The following is a 23,262-nucleotide window of genomic DNA, read 5'->3' on the forward strand; positions in this document are numbered from 1 at the left end:
TGGTTATTTCAAACATGGAAACAGTGGTGTGAATAAAATATAGTCAGCCAAGTCCTTTTGCCAGTGGCTAGAAATGTGTGTGTATTTAACTACACGTGAATACAGAAGAGCGCTATCAGTTTCCATCCACACTTAACGTATCTACATCATAATTTAACGGTAGTGGGAAGTTTGTTTAACAAGAGGCTTGGTTACAATCAATCTATTCCTAGTATATAATACAAAAGGCAGACAGGAGCATTTCACAAATCCCTGGCAACGCAGCAGTCGTGTCCATTAGCATTTCTCCCCATTCATTTCACTGCAGCTTGTAAACAAAGTCAAAGACCAAGAAAAATTACAATTTCTGACATGAACAAATGTATTTTAAGGCTTTTACCTTATACAATGTGCGAATTCTGACATGCTAAACTAAAAAAAGTACAACAGCAGTTTAACTTCTGTTGAATGGTGAACAAAAAGAAAAACAAACCATATTCCTTGCCATAGTTTGTCCAGAGTATGGCCACAATTAACATACATCTTTTTTTCTAAAAACAAAGCAGGACAAACCAAACATCTACTGATAACCCTGATACAGGATTTTTACATATAAAAATAACCGATAGTACAGTCCAAAATTAAATTCACAGTATTTTTTTATGACGCTTGAAGACACAAACTGTATTTTTCCTTAAAAAGCAAACACAAATGGTCCACAGTCATGATAGCATATTGTTTTTTTCAATGTAAAAAAAAAAAAAGAATGTGACGGAGGCATGATCCAGAGAAAAACCTTAGTATCTGTGTGAAAAAGTTAAAAAATTACATTGAATTACAGTGAATCTTAGGCTTCAGAACAAAAATGAAAAAAGAATTAACTTTTAAAAAGAACTGGGAAATGTCCTCAAGTCTGTCCAGGGTTTGTGAGGAGTTATCGCTCAGTGAAGATCTCCCTCCGTTAGGCTGTCCTCTCCCAGTGGGATCAAAGAAAAAACTCAAAAACACCACGGCTCTGTAAATATGGTGACATCTTAAACTTGCAGCCAACGTGAAGCCTTTCCTCCTCGGCAACACGTTTCCCTTTAGTTTCAGTTTCATTTGAAGCGGGTGGATATCCACGACGGATGTTTGCAAGTCTTCAAGTCCTGAGTTCCACTGAGCAGCAGTTGAGATGTTTAAGCTCCAGGCTTTGTTTGTGTTCATACAAGTATATATATTAATATCTTTCATCGTAAATGTCCAATGGGTGATAGTTTGTTTTTAACCATAGTTAGTAGAATCCCGGCGAATAAATCATTGCCTTAAAAAGAAAAAGATTTCGGAACATTTAAAACACTTTCGTTGTGGTAAAAAATACAATATATTCCCAACGAAGAAGCACCGCGTCAGACCGTTGTTGTCATTCCTCTGCTGTTAAAATGGTTTGGATGTGTCTGAAACGAGAAGGCAGAGATCTCTGTCAAATCTGTTTGCAGACCTGTTAGCTAAAACATTTGCACCTATTATAAGAGTTCCTAGTGTTTGTTAGCACCGAGCGTACCAGAGCACACTGGGAGAATCATTAAAAGGGCGCCCACTCACAGTCAGTGTTTCAAGCTGCTGGAGAATCCGGGGGCGTCGCCGTTGGTTTGGATATAACCATTTCCTGCAAGACAGGAACAACACGCTACATTGACATTTACTTCAGCGTTTAGGTTGTTTTAGAGGATGACTGACTGTGAAAAAGCGGTAATACCTTTGTATCCGTTGAGATGGGGGTGAGCTGAACCGTTTGTGTGTGAGGTGTGGATGGAGGGGAGTAGATGGTCACTGCTGCCATCAGTGTAGTCTGTGCGCCGGCGTTTTTCTGGCGAAAAACCAGTGTCGTGTTTCGCGTCCTTGACGTCATGGTAACGGCGCTTGCGGCTCTCCCTCTCCTCGCTGCTTCTGCTCTTGTGGCTCCGAGCCGCTCCTGGGCTGTGCTGCTCGGCCTCACTGTCCCGCTGCCTCCTCTTTTTCTTCTTCTTCCTTTTTGTTTCAGTGGCTCTGTCTGAGTCCACTTCAGAGCTTCTAGGGAAAGACAGAAAACACACCATGATTATTGTCAATTCACGACTAAATCCAAAACTGACTGAAGAGTCAGGCTTTGTTGACAGCTTAAGACAAATATTGTAGGTATAAGTATTTTCATTAATGCAAGTCCAAAATCCAAAACTATTGTGTTTACTATGACAAAGAAAAGCAGCTAAACACCAGGAACCTTGCTTGCAATATTGCTATAATAATTCATTATGAAAATAGTTGTTTTTTCTGATTGACTAATTGATTGTTTTAGTCCTAAAATAATGAGAATTAAATAATGCAGTTTAAAATGGAGGATAGTACAATTGATGGTGATGTAACACTGAATGGTTGATAAAGATGTGCAACATGGAGTAACGCTGCACAGTGCCCTGCTATGCTACAAAGAACTACTACAAACCATCTCTTCATTCTAATCCCACCGCCTCCCAAGAGCCTGGGTCTGACCGAGGTTTCTGCCTAAAAGGAAGATTTTCCTCGCCACTGTCGCACTGTTGCTTGCTGTGTAGGAAACTACTGGAACTGTTGGGTCCTTGTGGATTCTGGAGTGTGGTCTAGACCTGCTCTATCTGTAAAGTGTCTTGAGATAACTCTTGTTGTGATTTGATACTATGAATAAAATTGAATTGAGTAAAGGTGTCTCGATTTCAATTTGGAATCAACCGAAATAAAATCACTATCTCGAACTATACCAGACCAGGTAAGACTTTAGATGCAAAACCCCTGAGTGAACAGAAATAACGGTGCATTTGATTACTTAAACGTTTTCATTTGTAAGAGGAAGAATGTGTGATTATTTCACAGACACCACACAGTCCCTCGGTTTAAAGATCGCAAAAAAGTCAAAAGAAACCTCATCATGGTGGAGGAGAGGTTTTAGAACTGATCTATGAAGTGAATCATTTATTAACCATTGTTAAACCTATTTGTTACAACTTCTAAACTCTTTATAGGGTGCCTTATTCGAATGTGAAGAAGTGAATGGTCATCACCTAAAATTGCTAATAATGTCAATTAAAAAATGTGTGAACTCTAAAAGTGTGTTTTTAAAGTTTAGTTCCCCCTAGAATTCAAGACAAGCTTTTATAAAACTACAGAACTCTTTTTTGCCGTGACTAAACAGATTAACCATTTTGTCTTACTGTTTCATGCAGTGCTCCATGATACAAATGCTCCGAGGATTTGGAGAATCGTGACACCCACAGCATAGAGGCATATATCGCGTCAACTCACCTGCTTTCGTGGTGTCGGTCTTGATCCTTTGACTTCTTCTTTTTCTTGCTCTTTTTGTGTTTTTTAGAGCGGCGTCCCTCAGAACTGTCGTCCCTCACCTTGTAATTCTGGTCCTCCCTGTTTGCAGCCGATTCAAACGTGGAGAGACGAGCCCGAGGAGGCGAGTCCTTGGACTTTGTGGAGGTTTCTCGCTCTGTGGCAGGCGAGGAAGTCTCCTCCTTTGACGGACAATAGTCCCTCTCCCTGCCGTTGCAATTGTCCTTCATCACCCGGGGTTCTCGACACTCCTGCTGCCACCGCCCACGACTATGAGACTCTTCGCGATAGGGATAACCGTGTCCCCTCCGCTCACGGTCCCAGTCCTCTCTGGACCGGTGGTGATGATAGTGGTGGTAATGGTGAGAGCACCTGTCACGGTCACGCTCCCTGGGGTGGTGGACGTTCCGCTCCCAGCGACGCTCAGATTCCCAGTCCCTGTAGGAACGATCGTAAGGAGGCAGCCGATCCCTGTACGAGCGATGGTGGGGATCTCGGGAGTCCCGTCTGTGCCGATGGCGATCACCGTCACTGTCTCCGCTCCTGTCCCTGTAGTGTCTCTCCCTGTCGTGTTTCTCCCTGTCTCTGCGCCAGTCAGAGTACAGTCTGTCTCGCTCCCTGTCTCTGGAAGTTTGTCCTTCATTGCCTCTAGAACTGGGCTTGGACTGGTGTTGCTCCGTAGCATCTGTGCGTCTTTCAGTGCCTGCTGACGTATCACTGGTCTGTGGTGAAACCTTTCCTTCCTCCCCACCTCTGCTAACCTTCTGTGGAGCTGCAGAGACCCCATTGGTGCTCTGGGAGCAGTCTGGCGGGATGCATAAGGCCGCAGGGCTGCCATGCTGGGCAGAAGAGAAAGCAGATTCCCTAGATGTGACAGAATGGGTCTTTGTAGCAGTAGCTGAAGGTGGAGAGCTAACAGAGGCGGATGCTGCAGGCTGAGGCAGGGGTTCAGACACCGTTTTAGCCCTTGTGTCAGGAGTGGAGAGATGTAGGCTTTCACTGGCAGCAGGATGGATACTCTGAGAAGAACTGGCCTGGGATGTAGAACAATGACGGACCTCTTTGCTAGAAGAAAAAAAAATAAAACATATATATAACCAAATAGATATTGCTTGGTATCGCACTTTTGGGGTGCAATGTCTGTGTATAGTGTAAACATTTCAGAATAAAGTCAATTCATAAAACTCACTAATCAAATGTAATGTTTTAACTGCTTAACATGGGGCTCTTTGGATGCTTTTATCTAGACCTTAGTGGTCCCCGCATCCTGTATCTGAAGTCTCTGTCCCAAAATCCAGCCTTGGTGCAGAATTACAGCCACTAGAGCCAGTCCCGCAATGAGCTTTTCTTTGTATGTGTAATTTCTGAATCTTTTGAGATGGGGGGCAAGGTGGAGGCTGGAAGGGTAGCCTTGACCAAATGCTACTTTGGTTGTTTAAAAGCCATGATGTTTCTCTCTCATGGGTGGGCCAAATTCTCTGGGCGGGCAAAGTAGAAAAAGGGGAGGTGACCTTGTCCCTTATGACCTAAAGGGCATGATTCCAGATCGGCCCATCTGAGCTTTCCTTTTCTCAAAGGCAGAGCAGGAAACCCAGGGCTCGCCTTATACCTATCATCATTTCTAGCCACTGGGGGATCATAGGCAGGCTGGGGGATACGTTCAATATGTGATTGCTTAGCTAAGATTGCATAGCTTTTCCAGCTCAGTGTTAGAGTGCTAATCTTACCTTGTTTCACTTTGGTTACTATCTAGGCCATCAGCAGCTCCAGTAGCCGCACTGGATGAACTGCCATGATTACTGCCAGAGATCTGAGGTGCAAAAACAAGATGATTTATTTATTATTATCAATTTAGACACAATAGTACTGTTCATAAGTTTATACATTTATTATAAAGGAGATAGCAAAAACAAAAAGCCTTACATTTACTTCATCAGGAACGTTGTGACCATTCACTTTGCGGTGTCCATAATGATGCCCATTTTGATTGGATTTAGAGACGCCATTGGTTGGTCCATTTAATCCGTTACCGTTGTGGTGTACTCCCGACTGTCCGTTGGTGGCTTGAGGAGAATTATTAAAGGCCTCTCCCGTTCTGCCATTTCCATTAAAGCGAGACTTGGCTGAACCGCCGTTATCAAGAGTGCCAGAGTCCTGGTCCGATTCCTCTGAAGACTCTTGGCCGTACGGCACCAAGAATGACGATCCGTTCCCTCCTGTGCGGTGGTTCCCATTTCTGCAAGACGTGCCGTTAATGTGGTTAAGCTGACGTGGAACAAAGCGAACGTCTGAGGTAGACTGAGAGGAGGATAAAGAGCTTGAGGAGGATGAGCTGCTGGCGGCAGAGGACGGCTGGCTGTAAGAGGACGAGGAGGAGGAGGACGGCCGGTTTGGCTTGCCTTGTCCAATAAAGAATGAAAGCTTCTGGCGCTTGTCGTGGTCTGGGATCATTGTGGGTCGGCTGATTGAGTGGGAGATGGAAGAAGAGGAAGATGCCAGTCCATGGCTTCCCACAACACTGCTGCTAGTGCTGGCCTTGGAGTTGGTGGGATAGGCCCTCAGAGATCCATTCCCATTAAGTTGAAGCGTGCGCTGAGGAGGAAACAAAAAAGGACATGTTTTAAGTGTCTAAACACCCGAATATATATTATAAATAGATAGCATTCAAATATTAGAGTCCGCGGTACCTTGGTCATGTGTGGTGGAAGCTGGGGGCCGATGAAGCCAATGTTGTTTTGGTGGACGGTGGTGTTGATGCGGGGTATCACCACCGGTCGTGGAGACGACCGACCAGGGACGCCTGGGTTATGGCTCATGTGGCTGTAGTCTCCTGTTTTTTTCACATCATTGGACCTAGTGACATCAGCAAAAGAGACGTTAGCAATATAAATCATTTTAAACAAATGAGAGGGTTCATATTAAAGGCTTTGTGACTTTTTAAGGTTTCTTAGAAGGACTTTTTAAAACTCACTTTATGTAGAAAAGGACATACGCCTGCTGGTTGAGAACAGACCTGATGTCACTGACAGACACAGAGGAGTCGTTCATCTGATACCACTGCCCATTGCTTGCCTGGGAAACACAACAGAAGAGTTGGTTAGTTTTAATATATTGGCTTAACAGAATCATAATTGTCAACCATCTTCCATTTCCACATTGCACTTTTACTCAGTTTCTGAATTAGCTATTAGACATACAGTATTTTAATAGAATAAAAATATTGTGTTAATACACTTTTATGCACTCAAACTAAGGCCTGGAAAAACACTTTTATATTTCAAGACCTCGGTCTGTTAAGAGCAAGAGTTAATGTAGGAACTCTGCATTCAATAGTTGTGCTGAGTTGTTAATAGACAGCTGGAGAGACAAATGTGTGCATGGGTACCTGGCAACAGCAGCGCCATGATTGATTAGAACAATGGGCCAAAGCAGTGCCAGTACCTTAATATAGCAGAAGTAGTGTCCAGCATGACAGCTGAATCCAGAGTGGACCAGCACAGCATACAGCCCGTAGACCTGGGGCTCCCCTTGAGACTGAGACATAAAGGGCTGCAGGTCCAGGTACTCTGAATATTTCACATCCTGATGAAAAAGAAAAAAACAGCAACAGTTGACAAATATCAATTAAATATTCACTTCACAAAAACACAAAAATCCCAGGTGGTTTCCTTTAGCTATATCATGGTTCTGGGTAGTCCACACATGTCCTTGCACCTTTGTGATCTTGCCTCCACTGAAGTTTGCAAAGCGTTTGAGTGAGAGAGTGAGCACATTGGAGCTGCGATGGATGGTAAATCTCTTTGAGGCTGTGACCATTTTTTTGCACCTGAGGAAATTAAATATCCAGTTAGTTAGCTGCCAGACTGTTTCTTGACACCTGTTCTAAATTCCTTTAGTCTGTAAAACAACTCACTTGGTGCATTTGTAGGCGTTTTCTCCATCCAGCTGTTCTGGCTTGACAAATTGCTCCAGAGCCTTGGAGACACTGGGAGCTGTCTGCATGGACAGAAAATGGATTTTGGTACAGTTTCAAGATCTTACCAAAAATATGATTTTTTTTAATTCAATTATTTGCAGTAAAACACAGACATATCAGACAGTGACAGAAAATCTTCTGATTACCTTAATTTCGAGAGTTATATCCAAAAAAGGGTCAAATGTATCGGAGACTGCTTTGCAGTTTAAACATTTAACTGAAAAAGATAAATCTGTGTTTATTAATTATTCGAGGAAAGCTGTGAAACGGAAAAAAATGACCTCATGTAGAAGAAACAAATCAAAAAAACAAACAAAACTAAAGTTTGTGACGTACCTCTGGACCTTAGGTACCCGCCAAAGACTTGATGGATAAAAGTGGTTGCCTGCGTTTGCCTGTCCAATCTGTCACAAAGAGAAATATAAGGGTTAAAAATCAACCAATTAGGGCAATGACATACCTGACTGGCTGCCTTAATAATCCAACAAACACCCATTCTGGCTGTAGTGAAACAGAGAAAGGATTTACAGTATATTGCACTGACAAGTCACAACATATTGCAGCTGAATGCATACAGAACCTACTTGGCAAGGCCTTGACACCGACTTCACATATTTCAGGGGAAAATCATAAATATGTTATCAGAAGCTGTGTACAGTTTTGGAAGTGTATGAAACTTACTTGGTTCCAGGTAAGCAGGACTTTTGCATAGCATCCACTGTGTACCGCAGGAACTCATGGGCATCCTCCTGACTTCCATAGCGGAAGTGCTTAGCAATCCCTGTGAGGGGAAAAACAAAACAGTAAATTATATAGGAAGTTAACAAATTATATACTATAATAAATTATATACTAAACATTTACACATAGATGTAAAGTTACGAATTATTTTAACAGCACACTTCAAACTCCCACCAGAAACGTTTTCTTCTAAATAACAAATAAAATTAATCAGCCACACAAGCGCCTTTGAGTCATTCGGTTCAGGTACACATTTAGTTAAAAAACGGCTGTGTTTTAGGTCTATAGACAACCACTTACGTTTGAGCTCATTGAGCACCCCAATGGGCTTGATGACATTCCCAGAGTTTGCAAAAACCTGAATGATGTGATTTTGCATGGTGCACATCATACAGAACCCCGGCTCGTGACCTGCGGCAGGGACAGATGTTCAAAACATTGATTAGTAGAACGTGAATCAGACAACAACAACAACAACAACAAAAATCAGCTCATAGATACAAGCTTGATGTGACAAATACTGCATGTCTGTAAAATTACACAAAAACTTCCTAACTTACATGTTTTGGAGTGCTCCCGTGTCAGCAAGTAGTTGGCAAACGGAGGGGTGTAGGTAAGACACTGCAGGGCTGAGTTGAGGAAGCAGGTGTTCCCCATGTTCTGAAGGCCTGCACCAATGCGCTGAACCTGGGTCCACTTCAGGTTGAGCCGCTCTGGAGGGAAGAGGACCTTCTGGGGCGAGTCAATGCCATCACCACTGCTTATCACTACACACACAGAGCCAACATTGTTACTAAAATTAGATTCAATGGTTTTCCCCTTCAGGACCTTACAGTCATAGCTATCAGTCCAAAGAATTATATAACGTAATCCTGACTACTAAATCACGCCAGTTTCAAATAGCGTCAGGCAGTCCTCCAGCGGAGTGGCAAAAAAACGCAAGTATTCCCATTCATTTTGAATGGGGGTGGTGGGGGCCACAGGTGGTTGAGAAAAAAAACACGTAGGCCTGCGGCGAAAAAAAAGTGACAGATTCAACTTTTGTGAAATGCAACCCGACGTCACGCTGCGGTGGCCAATCCTGTAACTCGCAATCAGACTTGTCAGTCTGTTTTGAGGTGGTGTATAAGTCCCGTACAGTAAATAAAAAAATGGTAAGGTCAAAAAAACGAAACACAAGCACTTAACTGCCCAGGAGTTTGTGTAACAGCTGACTGTTTCCAGCAACAAGCTCCAGCACAAAGCACAGTCCAACCGTCTCTTTTCTCTCTCTCTCTCTCTCTCTCTCTCTCCGTGAAATGAAGCTGCCTGCCTCGGAAATGTCGAGATCTATAAACGATCTGACGGAAAACAATAATTGTGAAATATAAAGTGGATTTGTGCTACAGTACATTTGGTGGTTAAAGAACACAACAGGACTTCACACAAATGGACCATTTATGTGACACTCCCACCGCCGCGCAATCCTGTGGTGAATGGCCGGGCCGACTGATCTAGTCTGAATAAAGCCGAAGACTGTACAACAAGTTGAAGGATAAGAAAAGAGTTTCTCTTTTGTTTCTGCTAAACAAGTCAGGCTGCTCTTTATATCAAAACACCAAATGCGTCACAAGCTCAGGAGATTGATCATGCTCTCACAAAACTGGCTTGTTTATGTAACTGGATGAATGTACGTAGTGTGGAAGAGCAAACCCACAACACCCTGAAACCAGTTGTGTCACACTCTTATAATAATAATAATAAAAAAAATAATAATAATTATAATAATAATCATCATCATCATCTTATGACAGAGTAGCATACAATTTTTGCTTCCTTAGTGAGCGTGGCATTATGCATATGTAGATCAGCATTTCCAATACGGATGGAAAAATATTGATCAGTATTAGCCTCAAATTAATTTGTAATTGTAACTGCTTGAAAAGATAGGTCAGAATACTCTTCCATGCATCTACTGTGTGAGTGATAACTAGAGGATAAGGCATACATTTTCCTCCCAGTTTTCAAGACATGCATTAAAAACAGCGGATAAGAGCCCTTGCTCCTACCTTGCTCCTTGGGCCGGTCTGCAGAGGAGGGTGTACTGTTGTAGACTGCAGCTCCAGGCGTTGGGCCCAGGCAGCCGCCTGCAGCCTTCAGCCTCGGGGAGTCGCTGGGCATCGTGGGATTGCCCATTGCCCAGCTGCTGGAACAGCTGCCGTCCATCCCCACGTCTCCACTGGTAAAGGGAGTTCGCTTACACCCGACTGACTCGTGGTCAGACTTTTCTGAAGATCTGTCAACTATGGTCATTGTTCATTGCTGTATGAGAAGAACCCCAAAGGTATACAACAATGAGCTGCTGAGAATACAGATTCAGTTCAAGGTTTTGTGTTCATTTCTGTTATTGCTTTAGGCACATGTAATCATGTTTTCTTAACTTCTCTTACTGTTCTCGAAGTGTAACACTCACTAAATTATACACGTCTTTTTCTCACAGCAGGCACAGCTGATTTGGCTAACATTACAGTACATTTAAATTACAGCCACTAAAGTAAATACCATAGCCAGAAGACCACTATTTACCACAAATGATCCCTACATTCAAATACATTGTTTATTTGTATTGGACAATGCCAGGCTTGTCTAGTACTATGCCCTTTAGTCAGTTATGAAAATGTTGTATTAGATATGATGATTTATTTTAGGGGGAGGGGGATCACTGTTTCACAGAAGAAAAGTCACACTGTGAAATCTTTCACGCCAACCAAACACAAGTGTCAATTAACAAAAGCTATGAACAAAAGAATAGCAGGGACTGCAATTGAGATGAAAGTAAGACATTTCTCATTCAGCCACTTGTATCTAAAAACTACAGCAACATAGCAAGCTCTTGGTGATAGCAAATCACGGGCACTTGTAAGGTTTCCTTTAAAATGCAAACGTATGGCAACTGGTTCAAATACGTTAAAAGCTTTTACCTTGTGAAAGGTTACTAGTTAAAAAATCCGACAGAGGAAATGTCCTGGTCGGAAGCACGTTTACAACAGCTGTTCCCTCCCACTTACTCCGGCAGACTGGCGCACGTTTGCTAACAGACGGCTGCTAGGCCTTTAACACGCAGCGTTGCTAAACCTCACTAAAACACGCATTAAACCTTCTTAAGCCCTTGTGAGAGACAGAACGCCGATACAGAAAGCCCACCTTTGTCCTCGATGACAGGAACAGAATGACTGAAGAGGAGCGAGCGACTCCCGAAGTCACGAACACCATGGAAACGGCGGCACATAGCTAGCTAACAAACGGTGCTAGCTCACATTACGTGCGGCGAAGGCAGTACTCGTACGGCAATATTGATGCTAACGCTAGCTAGCTCGACTCGATGGAAGCCGAGTTACATGGCGGAGAGCAACGTAACCACCTACTATAAACGTCAAAGAGCAGTTTTCTATTTCCACTTCGAAATGCATTTGATTTATAATACGTGGGTCCGAGTAAGAGGACGTCTATCTGGCCGAAAACGGAGGGGCTCGACACCGGCGGTTGTGTTTGCTCACTGCGCTGCTCTCTCCGACATGACAGAGAACCGGTGTAAGACTACTACAACAAATATCAGTGGCTTAAGCCTACCAAAACATTACGGCTGCACTGTTAAAGTTACCATTGATCGTAAAATCAACAACACACTCACCTAAAATATGTTATAAATACGTTAATAGCGGTTGTAAATCCATTCCTTATTTCCAGCGGGTGTCCGGCGGTGAACAATGACGTAGCTAATTGCCCCACGGGTACATCCGGGTACCTGCAATGAAAGGAGGTCCCTGATTGGTTCATTCGGCCGTTTCTGTTTGAGGAACGTGTTTCGAGACCATTGTGTACAGAATGTACAACCAACATTTCGTGCTTTATACCCACTGAGATATACTTTAAGTGGTTACAGTATACTTCCTTAGTTATAAGCAGGCCAACTTTACAGCTCAGCTTTTTATATATGTGCTGAAATGCCCATTTAAAAATAGATTAAGCAGCACCCTGTATTTCCACTTTTAAAAGTTAATAACTGTGCCGTATACCCATAAAATCAAAACTGAAAGGCGTATTGTGTCCACAATTGGTTTTCAATTTGCTGACAATGGTCAGCTTCATCTTCGCGATCAGGAAGCTGCACAAAGTTATGGTAGACATGCTCAATTCTGTTTATAGGTCAGTTTTTCACTTTCAATTTGTTACAAGTGTACTACTTTTAAAGAAACATCTCAAATGTTCAATAATTACATATTGCTTCCCAGAAATCCAACAAGATGTAGCAATAATAGCTTTTATTGAACAGCTGAATGTAGATAAATATTTGCAGCCTTACATCCAGTTGTACAACACACATTAATATTCTTATACACACACACACACACTCTCTACCACTTGTACCAATGAACCAATACATAGTGCAGCAGAGATTGAATAAATCAAGTTTTGGACAGTCTGTGAAAGGCTGACATCTTTAAGGCTCAGGACATGTCCGACTCAGAATTGAACTGTGACTTCAGAGCTCTGAAGCCGACTGATCTGTCGCCTCAGCTGCATGATCTCTTCCTCCTGCTCTTCAACCCTTCTCTGCAACCCATGGATCACCTAAGGGAAAAAAATAATTATGCTTTAAATAGGTTGATATTTAACTGTACTGCAAATGCAAGTGTTATTCAGCCTTGTTGAAGCCAACAGAGAACACTTTCTGTTGATACATGCAGCGGTTGCACACACGTAAACAGTCAAACAAAAACTACTAACTATCTATCTATATGTGTGTGTATATATATATATTGTACATATATACACACACACACACAATATTTGTTTCCAGACATTTACATACTTGTAGATTTAGAAATATTAATACCAAATTGTTCATTTTAATTTTTTTATAGTACAAAAAGCCATCAGGGGGTTATTTTTTTAGAGCTAAAATATCCCCAAATATCCCCACACGTACTATGTCTTTGCTGTGGAAGAGTTCACTCTGTAGAAGCTCGCTGGCTGTGGGCCGAAGACTGGGGTCCTTATTTGTCAGCTTCATGATGAACTTAGTCAGGACTGGCCATCTCTGGCAGAACGAGTCTGGGATTTTCCCCTCTCTCAGGTCCCCAAGGGTCCGGATCCGCTCCATCTCTGTCCCAAAAGGCTGGAATAGCTCGAGAGCCAGCACTCCGATGCTGTACATATCTGACTGGGAAAGCAACAACTTTACAAATAAAGTTCTTAAAAAGATCATATAAGCGATGACACTAATAAAGATTAAGTTGATAAATGATAAAAGTATAGCATGAAAATATATCACATTACGTGAAAAATTAAGTCTGAGTTCACATAATTTAGTTAGTATGAATGTGTTTACCTTTGAATCATAATGGGAGCCCTTCAGTTGTTCTGGAGCAGCATACACAAATGTGCCAACACCTGTAGTATGTGAGGAATCTGCAAAATACATCAGTGACTTTAAAGAAAACAGTACCATCTAGTGGTGATTCTGTGAAACACAGTGATGTAAAAATATCTAACAAGAAGTATTACCACTGCTGGGAGAGGTGGTGCTTTTGTGGCCCTCCATTATTATATCCCTGCAGGCCAGGCCGAAGTCCCCAATCCGAACATGGTAGTCATCACCATGGAGGAAAATGTTCCTTGGCTGCAGAAAAAACAAATACATCGGAATTATAGCTGCTGTGCAGCTGTGAGTTGGGGCGGGCATTTTAATGAGGAAGAGGACAAACGAGAAATACAATTCTCATTAACCCTTGAAATCTAGTGGTCTAATGCACACAAACAATACATGAGAAGGTATTAGCATGATTATTCTGCATTAACCAGGGCTTGAACTCACAATGTTCTTGTTTAGCTAACTGCCAAGTAAGTAAACATAGAAAGCTGTAACACTTAATGACTAAGGCAATCACAAGGGGGGCATATTTCAAACTACTGGCAAAGATCCAGTTATCAAGATAAAATTCTGAGAATTTGTGTACTTTATTTAAACAACATAGATATGTTTGTAATAGGGCTGGGCAATATGGAGAAAATCAGATATCACGATATTCTTGACCAAATACCTCAATATCGATATTGCGGCGATATTGAAGTGTTGACAACTGATGCTTTGACAAAATATCTTCACACCTAGGTTCAAGATAAATAATCTTCAGTAATTTGAATATAATGACTAATTGGGGAAAAGGCAAATAAGAGAACAGCTAGAACAGTCTGGTATGTTCAGAAAATCACACCAATTTACTGTAAGGCAGCCTTTAAGACCAGGAAAAGACAACACTTATGTCAAATCACAATATTACAATATCCAGAATCAAAGACGATTTCTAGTCTCATATCACAAAAGCAATATAATATCGATATATTGCCCAGCCCTAGTCTGTAATTTATTTTTTACAAAGATTGATTGCTCCAGAAGGGAATAAGCTGATCCTTAAGGATGCTCTCTTTCCATTGACTGCAGTAGCTTACATGAGGATAGAATTGAAAATGTTGTCAAAATTTCCATTTTGGAGAAACAACTTCCACTACAAGATCATGATGAACATTGGACATTTATTAAGCAATAATTTGAGGTAACTGTTTTCAGTACTGTTTACAGTAAATTAGTGATAGTAATTGACAATCATTTAAGTTTTGGCAAAGAAATATTTCCCTGCTTTCCTTAAAGTAAAATACTGAGGGGCATCAAGCTGTGAAACAACCTCAACATAACCGAAGAGTTATCAGTTCCCATAATTGTCCCCGCACGTAGGCAGAAGTTGTGACAGGAAGGCTGTACATCAAACTTTAGGCATGTAACTCTCAAACCGACATGATGAAATCAGCCTGACTAAAACCACCGAACACAGAAAGCAGAAGTAGCATTTTAATTTCTCCCTCCTCAGAGAGCCAAATAAGCTATTAAATGATAAATTCACGCTTGCGTGGACAAACCAGAATAACCCGCTTTCAACCACTCCGGTACACACCTCCTGAGAGACAGCAGTGAAGCTGCCATGCCTGGTCATGTTGGAGGAGAGCAAAGGACACGGCGATAAGAGCGGTAACACTGTCAAGTTTCTCAATAATGAATTCTATACCGGAATTATAGATGAAGACTCGGGATGTATAGAGGACATGTCAAAAACGTATGGGAGCAACTTTCTCATCATGATACAGGGTACACCTGGAGACGTTTTCTGGAAGGTAAATGCAACAATGCAACTATCTTTTTTTTTTTTAAACAACAACTGACAGAATTGAAACGTGTTAAATGTTTAGTTTCACAGTGCCACATGGACAGAAACACAGCATCTTATTCATATATAACAATGTTGCCAAATTATATAAATGAGCATGCATACAGTATGCATAGTGATGACCACAAGAAGCATATTATTCAATTTATGCAATTCAAGATTGCAACATATTTGTATTTTCCAGCTTGTCTTGTCTCGTCTTGTCTCGCCTCAGGGTCTTACTACACTTCCTCTTCATCTGGCTGCCTCTTACAGAAGAGTAAAGAGCATGCAGAGCCTGCTGTCAACAGGGGCAGACCCTGAACTGAGGTCTGGATAAACACAATAAACATCTCAGCTTTATTAGTTATATATAGTTTACAATGGCATGCAACACCTGTTCCTTTTGTTGTTCTTTCCACTTAAGAAGAAGTAAAGTTAGTAAACTCAGATCTGTAGTTGCAACTGCTGAACTTAAGACGCTATACAGGTCTTCATCTCATCTCACAACTCTCAGCACGTTTCTTCTCCCTGAGTATCTCTGCTCTGGATCGTCTTTAGTCATTCCAGAATACTTCTGCGGGGCTACTCACTAGGTCAAATAGGCCGTCTCATATTAACCCTGTTCTTAAGTCTCTTCCCTGGCATATACAATTCAGTACGCACCCAGCCTAAGATCTGGGGTGATCAAGCTTTTGAGTCTGTGGCACCTAAACTATGGAATGCTCTGCCTCCACCCTTATGATCCGCTGCGTCTGTGGATTTTTTAGTAAATCAGATAAAGACCTACCTGTTCGAACAGGCGTGTGGTTGACCTGCACTTTATGTAATATTGTCATTTTTAATTGTTTTAAAAATGTTTTATGTTATGTTAAAAACACTGTGATTTTATCTGTTAAAAGTAATTTACAAAGAAATTTGACCTACTTAAAGATTTACTTTTATCCCGAAGAAAAAATATTCTGCACCGGTTCCACTGTCTCTACCTCTGTCACAGGGACCAGCTCGGTCGAACCACTCTGCACTTGGTGATAGCCGGTTGGCCGCGCATCCTGACTACTTGGCCAAAACCAGGCTCCAAGTTCCGGACTGCTGTAATCGGCGTGCGTAGTCAGGCCGAGGCCTGTCTACGGCTCCTCTGTGAGCACGGTGTTAACGTCAATGCAGAGGTGGAAAGTTCATCATATACAACATGAAAGTTGAGATATTTTAGCTTCTTTTTTTAACTAACTTAAGCTCATGTTTGTGAAAAATACCCTTTAAAGAGCCTCAAGAAGGCAAGTAAATCCATTTCGAAATGTTTTGCCAAAGGTGTGTTTCTTTCTGTGTTTTCTCTAGGTAGAGGGGAGTCACCAGACAGCTCTCCACCTATCAGTACGCTACGTAGCTCTGTCTGCTGTCCACATTCTGGCCAGCTATGGTGCTGATGTTAATGCTGTGGACAGCACTGGGATGACTCCCCTGCACATGGCTGCTGGCATCCTCCATAAGGACCTTATGGCCAGCTTGATCAAGGATGGAGCAGATATAAACATGGTTTGCATCGTTCGCCTCTGACATCCAGTGATTCCCCTCTAACTGTCTTTTCGGTGCTTTAATCTTGTTGAAATATGTGCATTAGGTTCTACATTAACTTCAAGTACATTCTTGACTATTTTCAAGGGGGTCACGCATTCTGGCAACACTCCTCTGCACCTAGCTGCTGTGGCAATGACTTTGAAAACAACTCAAACCCCAGGGGACGACATTAGCTGCTTCTCTGAGCTGCTTGAGCACGGGGCCGAGGTCAACGCGGTGAACAAAGCTGGGTTGACACCCTTACAGGAGGCCTGCAGCATGGGCAACACGGAGCTGGTTGAGCTGCTGCTCAGGTATGGAGCCAATATCAATAAGCTGACTAAAGCAGGGGAGAGCTGTCTGTTCCTGTTCCTGAACCACAGGCCTAACGTAAGGAACAACTCTCTGCTGCTGAAACTCCTCAGCCTCACCTCCCGGCTCACAGTCTACAACCACAACGGCAACCTGCCCTCTACCTTGACACTACCATGTTTCTTCAAACAGAGAGACCAGCTACTAAATCTCACTCAGCAGCCAAGGAGGCTCCAGGATATTTGCAAGAGTGTTATTTATCTAAAACATGTGCATGACAAGAGAGAAGAGCTGAGAGAGATCTTGCCTGAGAAGCTATTTGACTTTGTATTCAACTACTGGGAAAAAAAGATTTCCTTCGTGACAGATGTTGACCAGGACTCTTTTAATTACTTTTTAAATATTACTTCTAGTTGACACCTTTGTGTCCATGCAAACTACTGCAAAAGTTTGCATTAAGCTATAGAGGTGGGAAAAACAATCGATTCTTACATGCATCGTGATTCTCTCCAGAACGATTCAATGCTTAATGCAGTTAAGTTAATAATCGATTAACTTTTTTGAAATTTGTTGAATTTAATTTAAAAGTTACTGTCTCCAGACAAGTACAAATCAGAAAACAGAGTGACTGAAAGAGGATGGCATAATGACCAACAACTTAGAGTTTAGGCAAGAGTGCAGGAAGAAAACTCACAAATATGGCCATATTGTTTATATACACATGATCTAATAAGGCATGCATTAAATAATTAGGCAAAACACATAGGCTGTTCATCTACTTTATCACACTACCTCTGACCACCTCATGTGACATGTTCTAAGAAGCCAATTCTCCACCTTTAAACATGACTGAGCCTCTGACATGGAAGATAACTGTTGGAGAAGCATGTTTAAGGCGTAAGCATGGAATGAATACAAAATAAAAGCCCCAGTAGACAAAATATTTCATTAAAACTCTTGTGTGACAAATATTGTTTATGTCAAAATCTAATCTTTGTCTAGCTGCTTTGTCTAGGACGTGATTGGCAAACTGAGTAGCAAACTCAGATTTATGAGTATTTAAAAAAAATTGCCCATGGAAAGATTTATGAGTATTTAAAAAAAATCGCCCATGGAAAGGTATATAAAAAGACGATGGTGCATTGAGATGCATCGATAATCGGTTTAGAATCGAATCGGAGGCCTCTGAATCGGAATCGAATCGTGAGGAGCCGAGATTCCCACCTCTATTAAGCTACAGAGATAACCTCAAATATATGCTGATCATTGACAGATATAATCTATCAGAGAATCTTACCTTCAAGTCTCTGTGCATGATTCCCCTGGAGTGAATGTACTCCACTCCATCAAGTATCTTTCTCAGCATGCTGAACGTATGTTCAGTGTCAACACATCTGTAAGGACCTGAAAATACAAAAGTTTATAAAAATGTTTTTCTAAGATTGTATATGATGTCATTTTATGTGTAATCTGTAATAGAACAATATAATTTTGTAAAGGAATTCAAGTAAAAAATTACATCTTGAGGTTTGTTCTTCTTTGGGCTGGATGTTCCTCTCAGAGATCCAGTCCTTCAGTGAGCGCTCACACAGCTGCATCTGGATGTAGAGCATCAGGTGGAACTGTACCTGCAGATAGAACCAGAACTGAAACTGTGCATCCATTTTGAGTGTACATTGAAGCAAAAACATCTTTATCCCTGAAGAAATGTGTCTGACCACTGAAAGAGTGGTTAAGCACCTACCTCTTTAAAAGGCTTTGTTGTGCATTTGTTGATGCAGGAGTTGTTGTTCAGTTCCATGCTACTCCTGCTGGAATCCTCATCTAACAGAGCTGAACTGTCCCGCCCCATGGCAGGACATTTGGAGCTTTTCGAGGGACCTCGTTGTCCCAGGAACACACAGGGGACGTAGTTCTCGGGAATGCGGCGCATCATCTTGGGACACAGCAGCTGGCCCTTCTCCTGGGTCGGGACTAAAGCTGAGACGTGCTCCACCTCTGTCGGGGGTACTTTGGCATTTGAAGCAGAATCTGTCGATGCTTGACTGAGGCTTTGGAAAACTATCGAAGAGCTGGAACTGCTGTTGTCGGGGCTCTCATTAGAACTGCGAAAGAAAGAGACGAGACAGACTTCGTGTTGTTGGACAACTAGTATCGCATTGCCAGATATTATTCCTCAGCTGTATATTATACAGGAGTATTATTCATTCCTCCTGCTGAGTAAGGTCTGGCTCCTCCACACATACATTCCAGGATAGGAGAGAAAAAAAACACACAGTTTTTTTTGCATTTCTTTAATCCAATCTCAATCTTCTTCGGTGGCGCTAACCTCCAGACGCAACGACGGTGGCTCTGCAAAATAGTCTTTGGCGGGGAACTTGTTTTGGTCAAACATGTCCACCCCGCAAAAGTAAACGCCACATACAATATTCAATTAGGCCAACTGTTCATACAATACAGTGACTTCAGCTTTTAAATTAGCTAGATCCAAGGTGAAAAATAATTTGCTCTTAACAGTGTATTGCAATATGTATTTTGTCCATAGCAAATCCCTGTCAATCGGTCCCAAAACGTCCCAGTTAGAGAGAAAATGCCGTAAAAATATTAATTGTAAGTCTTTACAATCATTCCCCAAAAGAACCAAGCAGGCTTGCCGTATTGCACGATCCAAATTTTCTTCAAAACTTGCCATTTTCAGCGTGTAGCTTAATAGTTTGGAGGTATTGGTTGTTTCATGTAGCAAACACTTTGGGAATGGCAATACAAAGAGAGCGGAAGTTGAGGGACATCCATCCCAGACTATTAGAAGTCATAATCAATCAATCAACCCCCCCCTTCACACGCACGCACGCACGCACACACACACACACCTGCCAGTATACACAAATCAAAATACCAGATACCATCTGAAAAGGATCCTACCTGTCCTGTTGTTCCGGTGACTCCAGTGCATGCAGGAGAGGCTCAGGATCTACAACAAAGTTGTTTTTACCATAAAGCGTCTCTTATGATAGTACAGTCACTCATTTCAGCCCAACTAATTTGTCGCTGTTAACTACTCACGTGCTACAGGCTGAACATGTTCCATCCACGCAGTGTGATAGCCAACAACATTTACATGTAGCAGGCTAGACAACACTTTGACTTCCCTGAGAACCTAGAGCCAAAAAAAATAATGTAATTATTAATCTATTATCTTTCTGGGCGTAAAAAACAACTGTATTGATTAAACCATGATGGCCCACCTTCATGCAGTCATCTTTTGAGACTTTTTTGATGAGAATTTTCTTCACCGCATAAAACTGTCCATCCAGTTTGTTCATAACCTACAAGATAAGGTCAAATATAACATGTTTGTGTTAATCAACTTAGTCCTCCTTTAGAGTTTGTTAAAAAAAATAGCATTGGGTAGAAGAGATTAAAATACCTTAAAAACATTTCCATATGATCCTTTTCCAAGTCTGACTATTTCTTCAAATTCACTAACATACCGTGATGTCTGTGCTTGAAACAGCCCTTCCTTAGGTCTGTGCAGGCAAAAACAGACATCATTTACACAACACTAATATTTAATTGAACCAAGTCAACTTCAAAAACTACCTGATGTACAGCTCACCTTACAGTAGGGTTGTGTGTATTTGAGCCGAGAACTTGTTGGCCCTGCAAAATGAGATGAGGATAAACCGTTACCCCACTGTGCATGTTAACAATAGATTGTACCAGTTAGTAAATTTGTAAAGCTTAACCTAGTTCACAAAACTGTTAGTTAACGGCTTTGATCAATACTCTTATTGACAAGTCTATTATATTCAAATACCCACTTTACATAATAGTCCTAGTCCCAAACTAACAACATACCTACTACTACAATGGCTCAAATAGAGAAGATTAGCCAAAATAATTTGGGATCCTTTTTAAATGGGCCCTGTCCTGTTGCTAGTATGAATAGCTGGGCCTTAAAGTAGAAAAGGGTGAGAACCCTTGGCCTGGTGGACATACTGGTCATGTGTCCAGTTACCTGTGGGTACAGCGAGGAGCTGGCAGCGTGAAGCAGCTCAGTGAAGGCCCGGTTGTGCTGCAGTCTGACGGTGCTGAACTCATCACTTATGGCCAAAGGGGAGAGGAGGTTCATGGCAGCTAAACGCTGCCCAATGACTTTCAGAGGAAACAAAAAAATAAATTGTAAATTTACAGTTTATAAGTTTGGAATAAATAAACACTTATCCCAAGGCACTCCACACAGCCGAATGTAGGGAAAGAATGGCAAACATGTCTTTTCAAACTACCAATCGATTCCAGCCCAACATCTCAGTACATACCTTTAAACAGCGTGCGTGAGCGCGCTGGGTTGCTCTCGTAGACGAAGCACAGGTGCTCCAGCAGAGACCCCAGGAGAAGGTGGTTAGGGATTGCTGAGGCAAACTCTTGGATGGACGGGTAATGTTTACCAGCCATTAACACCTCACGATTATTATCTGTGTCAGAAGCTGAGCATACCAAAAAAATATATAAATGAGAAAGAGAAAACAGTAGTTAATGATTATGATAGGATGAATCTTTGTTCCGTTTGGTTTTCGTAGCACCAAACAACAGTTTAGATTATATTTCACTGTAATAAACTCCAACTAAAATAAAATGCTCATATCATAAGCACACTGTTTCTTTTCTGTAGTCTTACCTTCTTCAATAACTTTTGCTATCATTTCAACAATGTTTTTGTCTCCTAGGTCCATTTTTGTGCGTATAAAAACAAAGTTGGTGCGATATTAAGCGTACTAATGATTATCCTGTTCGCCCCCGGGTCAAAACATAAGCTCATCTTGTTCATACATGAGGGGGCGTGCACAGAAGTAATGCTTATCTGCCTGGTCCAGCGGACACCAGCCTCCTCCCACTGTACTGACGGTTAACACATGACGAAGTTGAGCCACTTGAGGTCACTGTACCTTAATGGGAGAGAGGGGCTGTTTTATCTTTCCCACACATCTTTACTCTCATACCGCTGGAGGAGCGGAGGCAGGTCTTGACTTGACTGTTGCAGAAATTTGTTGCTGGAGTAAAATCGGACCTGATTTTACATTCCGATGTTGTCACTAGACATTATGGGTAAATTGGCATTCCACCAAGTTGCATTATTGGACATGGAGGATCCACCAATCAAAACCTCGACTCATACATGCACAAAAGGCTTGATGTCCCAGCATCCATTGCTTGGAGTTTGACCATTCTATTTTTAATCTGTCCTGCACTAGTCCTCTTACTTTATGAATGTCCTATATCAAATTACTGGAGTACCCCTTTAAGCCTGTTGATTAGGGATGAGCTGTAAGTCTACAGAAGGAAATAACACAATACCTTCTTCTTATTATATTGATTCATACCACACTATATATGAATATTCTGTTTTTTTATTAAGAAAAAAAAACAGCATAAAGCTGCCGGTTAGAATCAAATCCGTGGCCAGTGTGGTAAGGACTGAGCTTTTGTACACAGGTTACGCGTTTAACCAGGTGAGCTACCCGGGCGTCCCGACTGCAACAGTTCTTGAAGAAATTTACTACAACTACTACAACTTCTGTAAATTTAGGTGGAGGCTGGGGGTGTGGCCTTAACCAACTGCCACTTTGCTCATTTGAAAGCCATGATGTCTCTCTCTCACGGGGTGGCCAATTCTTTTGGGTGAGCAAAGCACAGATAGGGGAGGTAACCTTGCCCCTTATGATGTCATAAGGGGCACGATTCCAGATCGGCCCATCTGAGCTTTCATTTTCTCAAAGGCAGAACAGGATACCCAGGGCTCGGCTTACACTTGTTGCTATTTCTAGCCACTGGGGGTCCATAGGCAGGCTGGGGTAACGCATATTAATGTTACTAAACCTCACAAAGTGAAATATTAATGCCATGGGACCTTTAACTGCAGACAATTTCATGCTCACGTTTCATTATTAAACCATTCAACAGGACACATTTTTTATTGCTTTTCAAAAAGTGCAGGACACAGTGGCTCGGCCCATTTGTCTCCTGTGTTACTATAGTTTATCTAACATGGGTGTCTATCAAAAGTGGAATAATGGTAGGGTGTGCAGTGTGCACGTTACTGCAGGTGTGGGGGGGGGGGGGGGG

At 41.9% G+C, this 23,262-nt stretch overlaps 3 protein-coding genes across 11 annotated transcripts in view; 1 reads left to right on the forward strand and 2 right to left on the reverse strand.

Annotated features, from left to right (window-relative positions):
• eif2ak1 (eukaryotic translation initiation factor 2-alpha kinase 1) overlaps window positions 1-23,262 on the reverse strand; it is a 28,346-nt gene that overhangs the window by 4,623 nt on the left and 461 nt on the right. Inside the window, exons 2-16 of one of the 6 annotated variants that reach the window (XM_034860667.1) lie at window positions 22,086-22,171; window positions 21,459-21,626; window positions 21,158-21,294; window positions 20,756-20,799; window positions 20,567-20,666; window positions 20,385-20,465; window positions 20,203-20,296; window positions 20,062-20,110; window positions 18,884-19,244; window positions 18,659-18,767; window positions 18,437-18,543; window positions 13,577-13,691; window positions 13,401-13,480; window positions 12,999-13,232; window positions 12,314-12,640 (exon numbers count right to left, since the gene is read on the reverse strand). In XM_034860667.1, the coding sequence (XP_034716558.1) occupies window positions 12,533-12,640; window positions 12,999-13,232; window positions 13,401-13,480; window positions 13,577-13,691; window positions 18,437-18,543; window positions 18,659-18,767; window positions 18,884-19,244; window positions 20,062-20,110; window positions 20,203-20,296; window positions 20,385-20,465; window positions 20,567-20,666; window positions 20,756-20,799; window positions 21,158-21,294; window positions 21,459-21,594 (1,755 nt within the window). In that variant the 5' untranslated portion in view covers window positions 21,595-21,626; window positions 22,086-22,171 and the 3' untranslated portion in view covers window positions 12,314-12,532. Of the gene's footprint in view, window positions 1-12,313; window positions 12,641-12,998; window positions 13,233-13,400; window positions 13,481-13,576; window positions 13,692-17,538; window positions 17,603-18,376; window positions 18,544-18,658; window positions 18,768-18,883; window positions 19,245-20,061; window positions 20,111-20,202; window positions 20,297-20,384; window positions 20,466-20,566; window positions 20,667-20,755; window positions 20,800-21,157; window positions 21,295-21,458; window positions 21,627-21,817; window positions 22,022-22,085; window positions 22,172-23,262 lie in introns of those variants that run through there. The other 5 variants (XM_034860666.1, XR_004655083.1, XR_004655084.1 and 2 more) reach the window with 5 other exon arrangements.
• Window positions 433-11,846, reverse strand: usp42 (ubiquitin specific peptidase 42). 3 transcript variants are annotated; one of them, XM_034860662.1, is made up of 18 exons: window positions 11,700-11,846; window positions 10,078-10,330; window positions 8,590-8,796; window positions 8,330-8,440; window positions 7,970-8,069; window positions 7,625-7,692; window positions 7,435-7,505; window positions 7,226-7,308; window positions 7,027-7,138; window positions 6,754-6,894; window positions 6,284-6,384; window positions 6,000-6,165; window positions 5,242-5,904; window positions 5,040-5,122; window positions 3,277-4,377; window positions 1,718-2,031; window positions 1,564-1,627; window positions 433-1,415 (listed from the first exon to the last, which is right to left on the reverse strand). In XM_034860662.1, exons 2-17 carry the CDS (start codon window positions 10,319-10,321, stop codon window positions 1,566-1,568), a joined length of 3,627 nt encoding a protein of 1,208 aa, XP_034716553.1. In that variant the 5' UTR covers window positions 10,322-10,330; window positions 11,700-11,846; the 3' UTR covers window positions 433-1,415; window positions 1,564-1,565. The 3 variants fall into 3 exon arrangements, with proteins under 3 accessions (XP_034716553.1, XP_034716552.1, XP_034716554.1); XM_034860661.1 differs by having other exon boundaries at window positions 5,236-5,904; XM_034860663.1 differs by lacking the exon at window positions 11,700-11,846 and having other exon boundaries at window positions 5,236-5,904; window positions 8,590-9,369; window positions 10,078-10,323.
• LOC117937037 (ankyrin repeat domain-containing protein 61-like) lies at window positions 14,800-18,568 on the forward strand. 2 transcript variants are annotated; one of them, XM_034860672.1, is made up of 6 exons: window positions 14,800-15,238; window positions 15,506-15,600; window positions 16,268-16,445; window positions 16,615-16,806; window positions 16,933-17,607; window positions 18,382-18,568. In XM_034860672.1, exons 1-5 carry the CDS (start codon window positions 15,059-15,061, stop codon window positions 17,554-17,556), a joined length of 1,269 nt encoding a protein of 422 aa, XP_034716563.1. In that variant the 5' UTR covers window positions 14,800-15,058; the 3' UTR covers window positions 17,557-17,607; window positions 18,382-18,568. The 2 variants fall into 2 exon arrangements, with proteins under 2 accessions (XP_034716563.1, XP_034716562.1); XM_034860671.1 differs by having other exon boundaries at window positions 16,268-16,439; window positions 16,609-16,806.

The sequence above is a fragment of the Etheostoma cragini genome, chromosome 21 (genome assembly GCF_013103735.1).
Source record: "Etheostoma cragini isolate CJK2018 chromosome 21, CSU_Ecrag_1.0, whole genome shotgun sequence".
NCBI lineage: Eukaryota > Metazoa > Chordata > Actinopteri > Perciformes > Percidae > Etheostoma > Etheostoma cragini.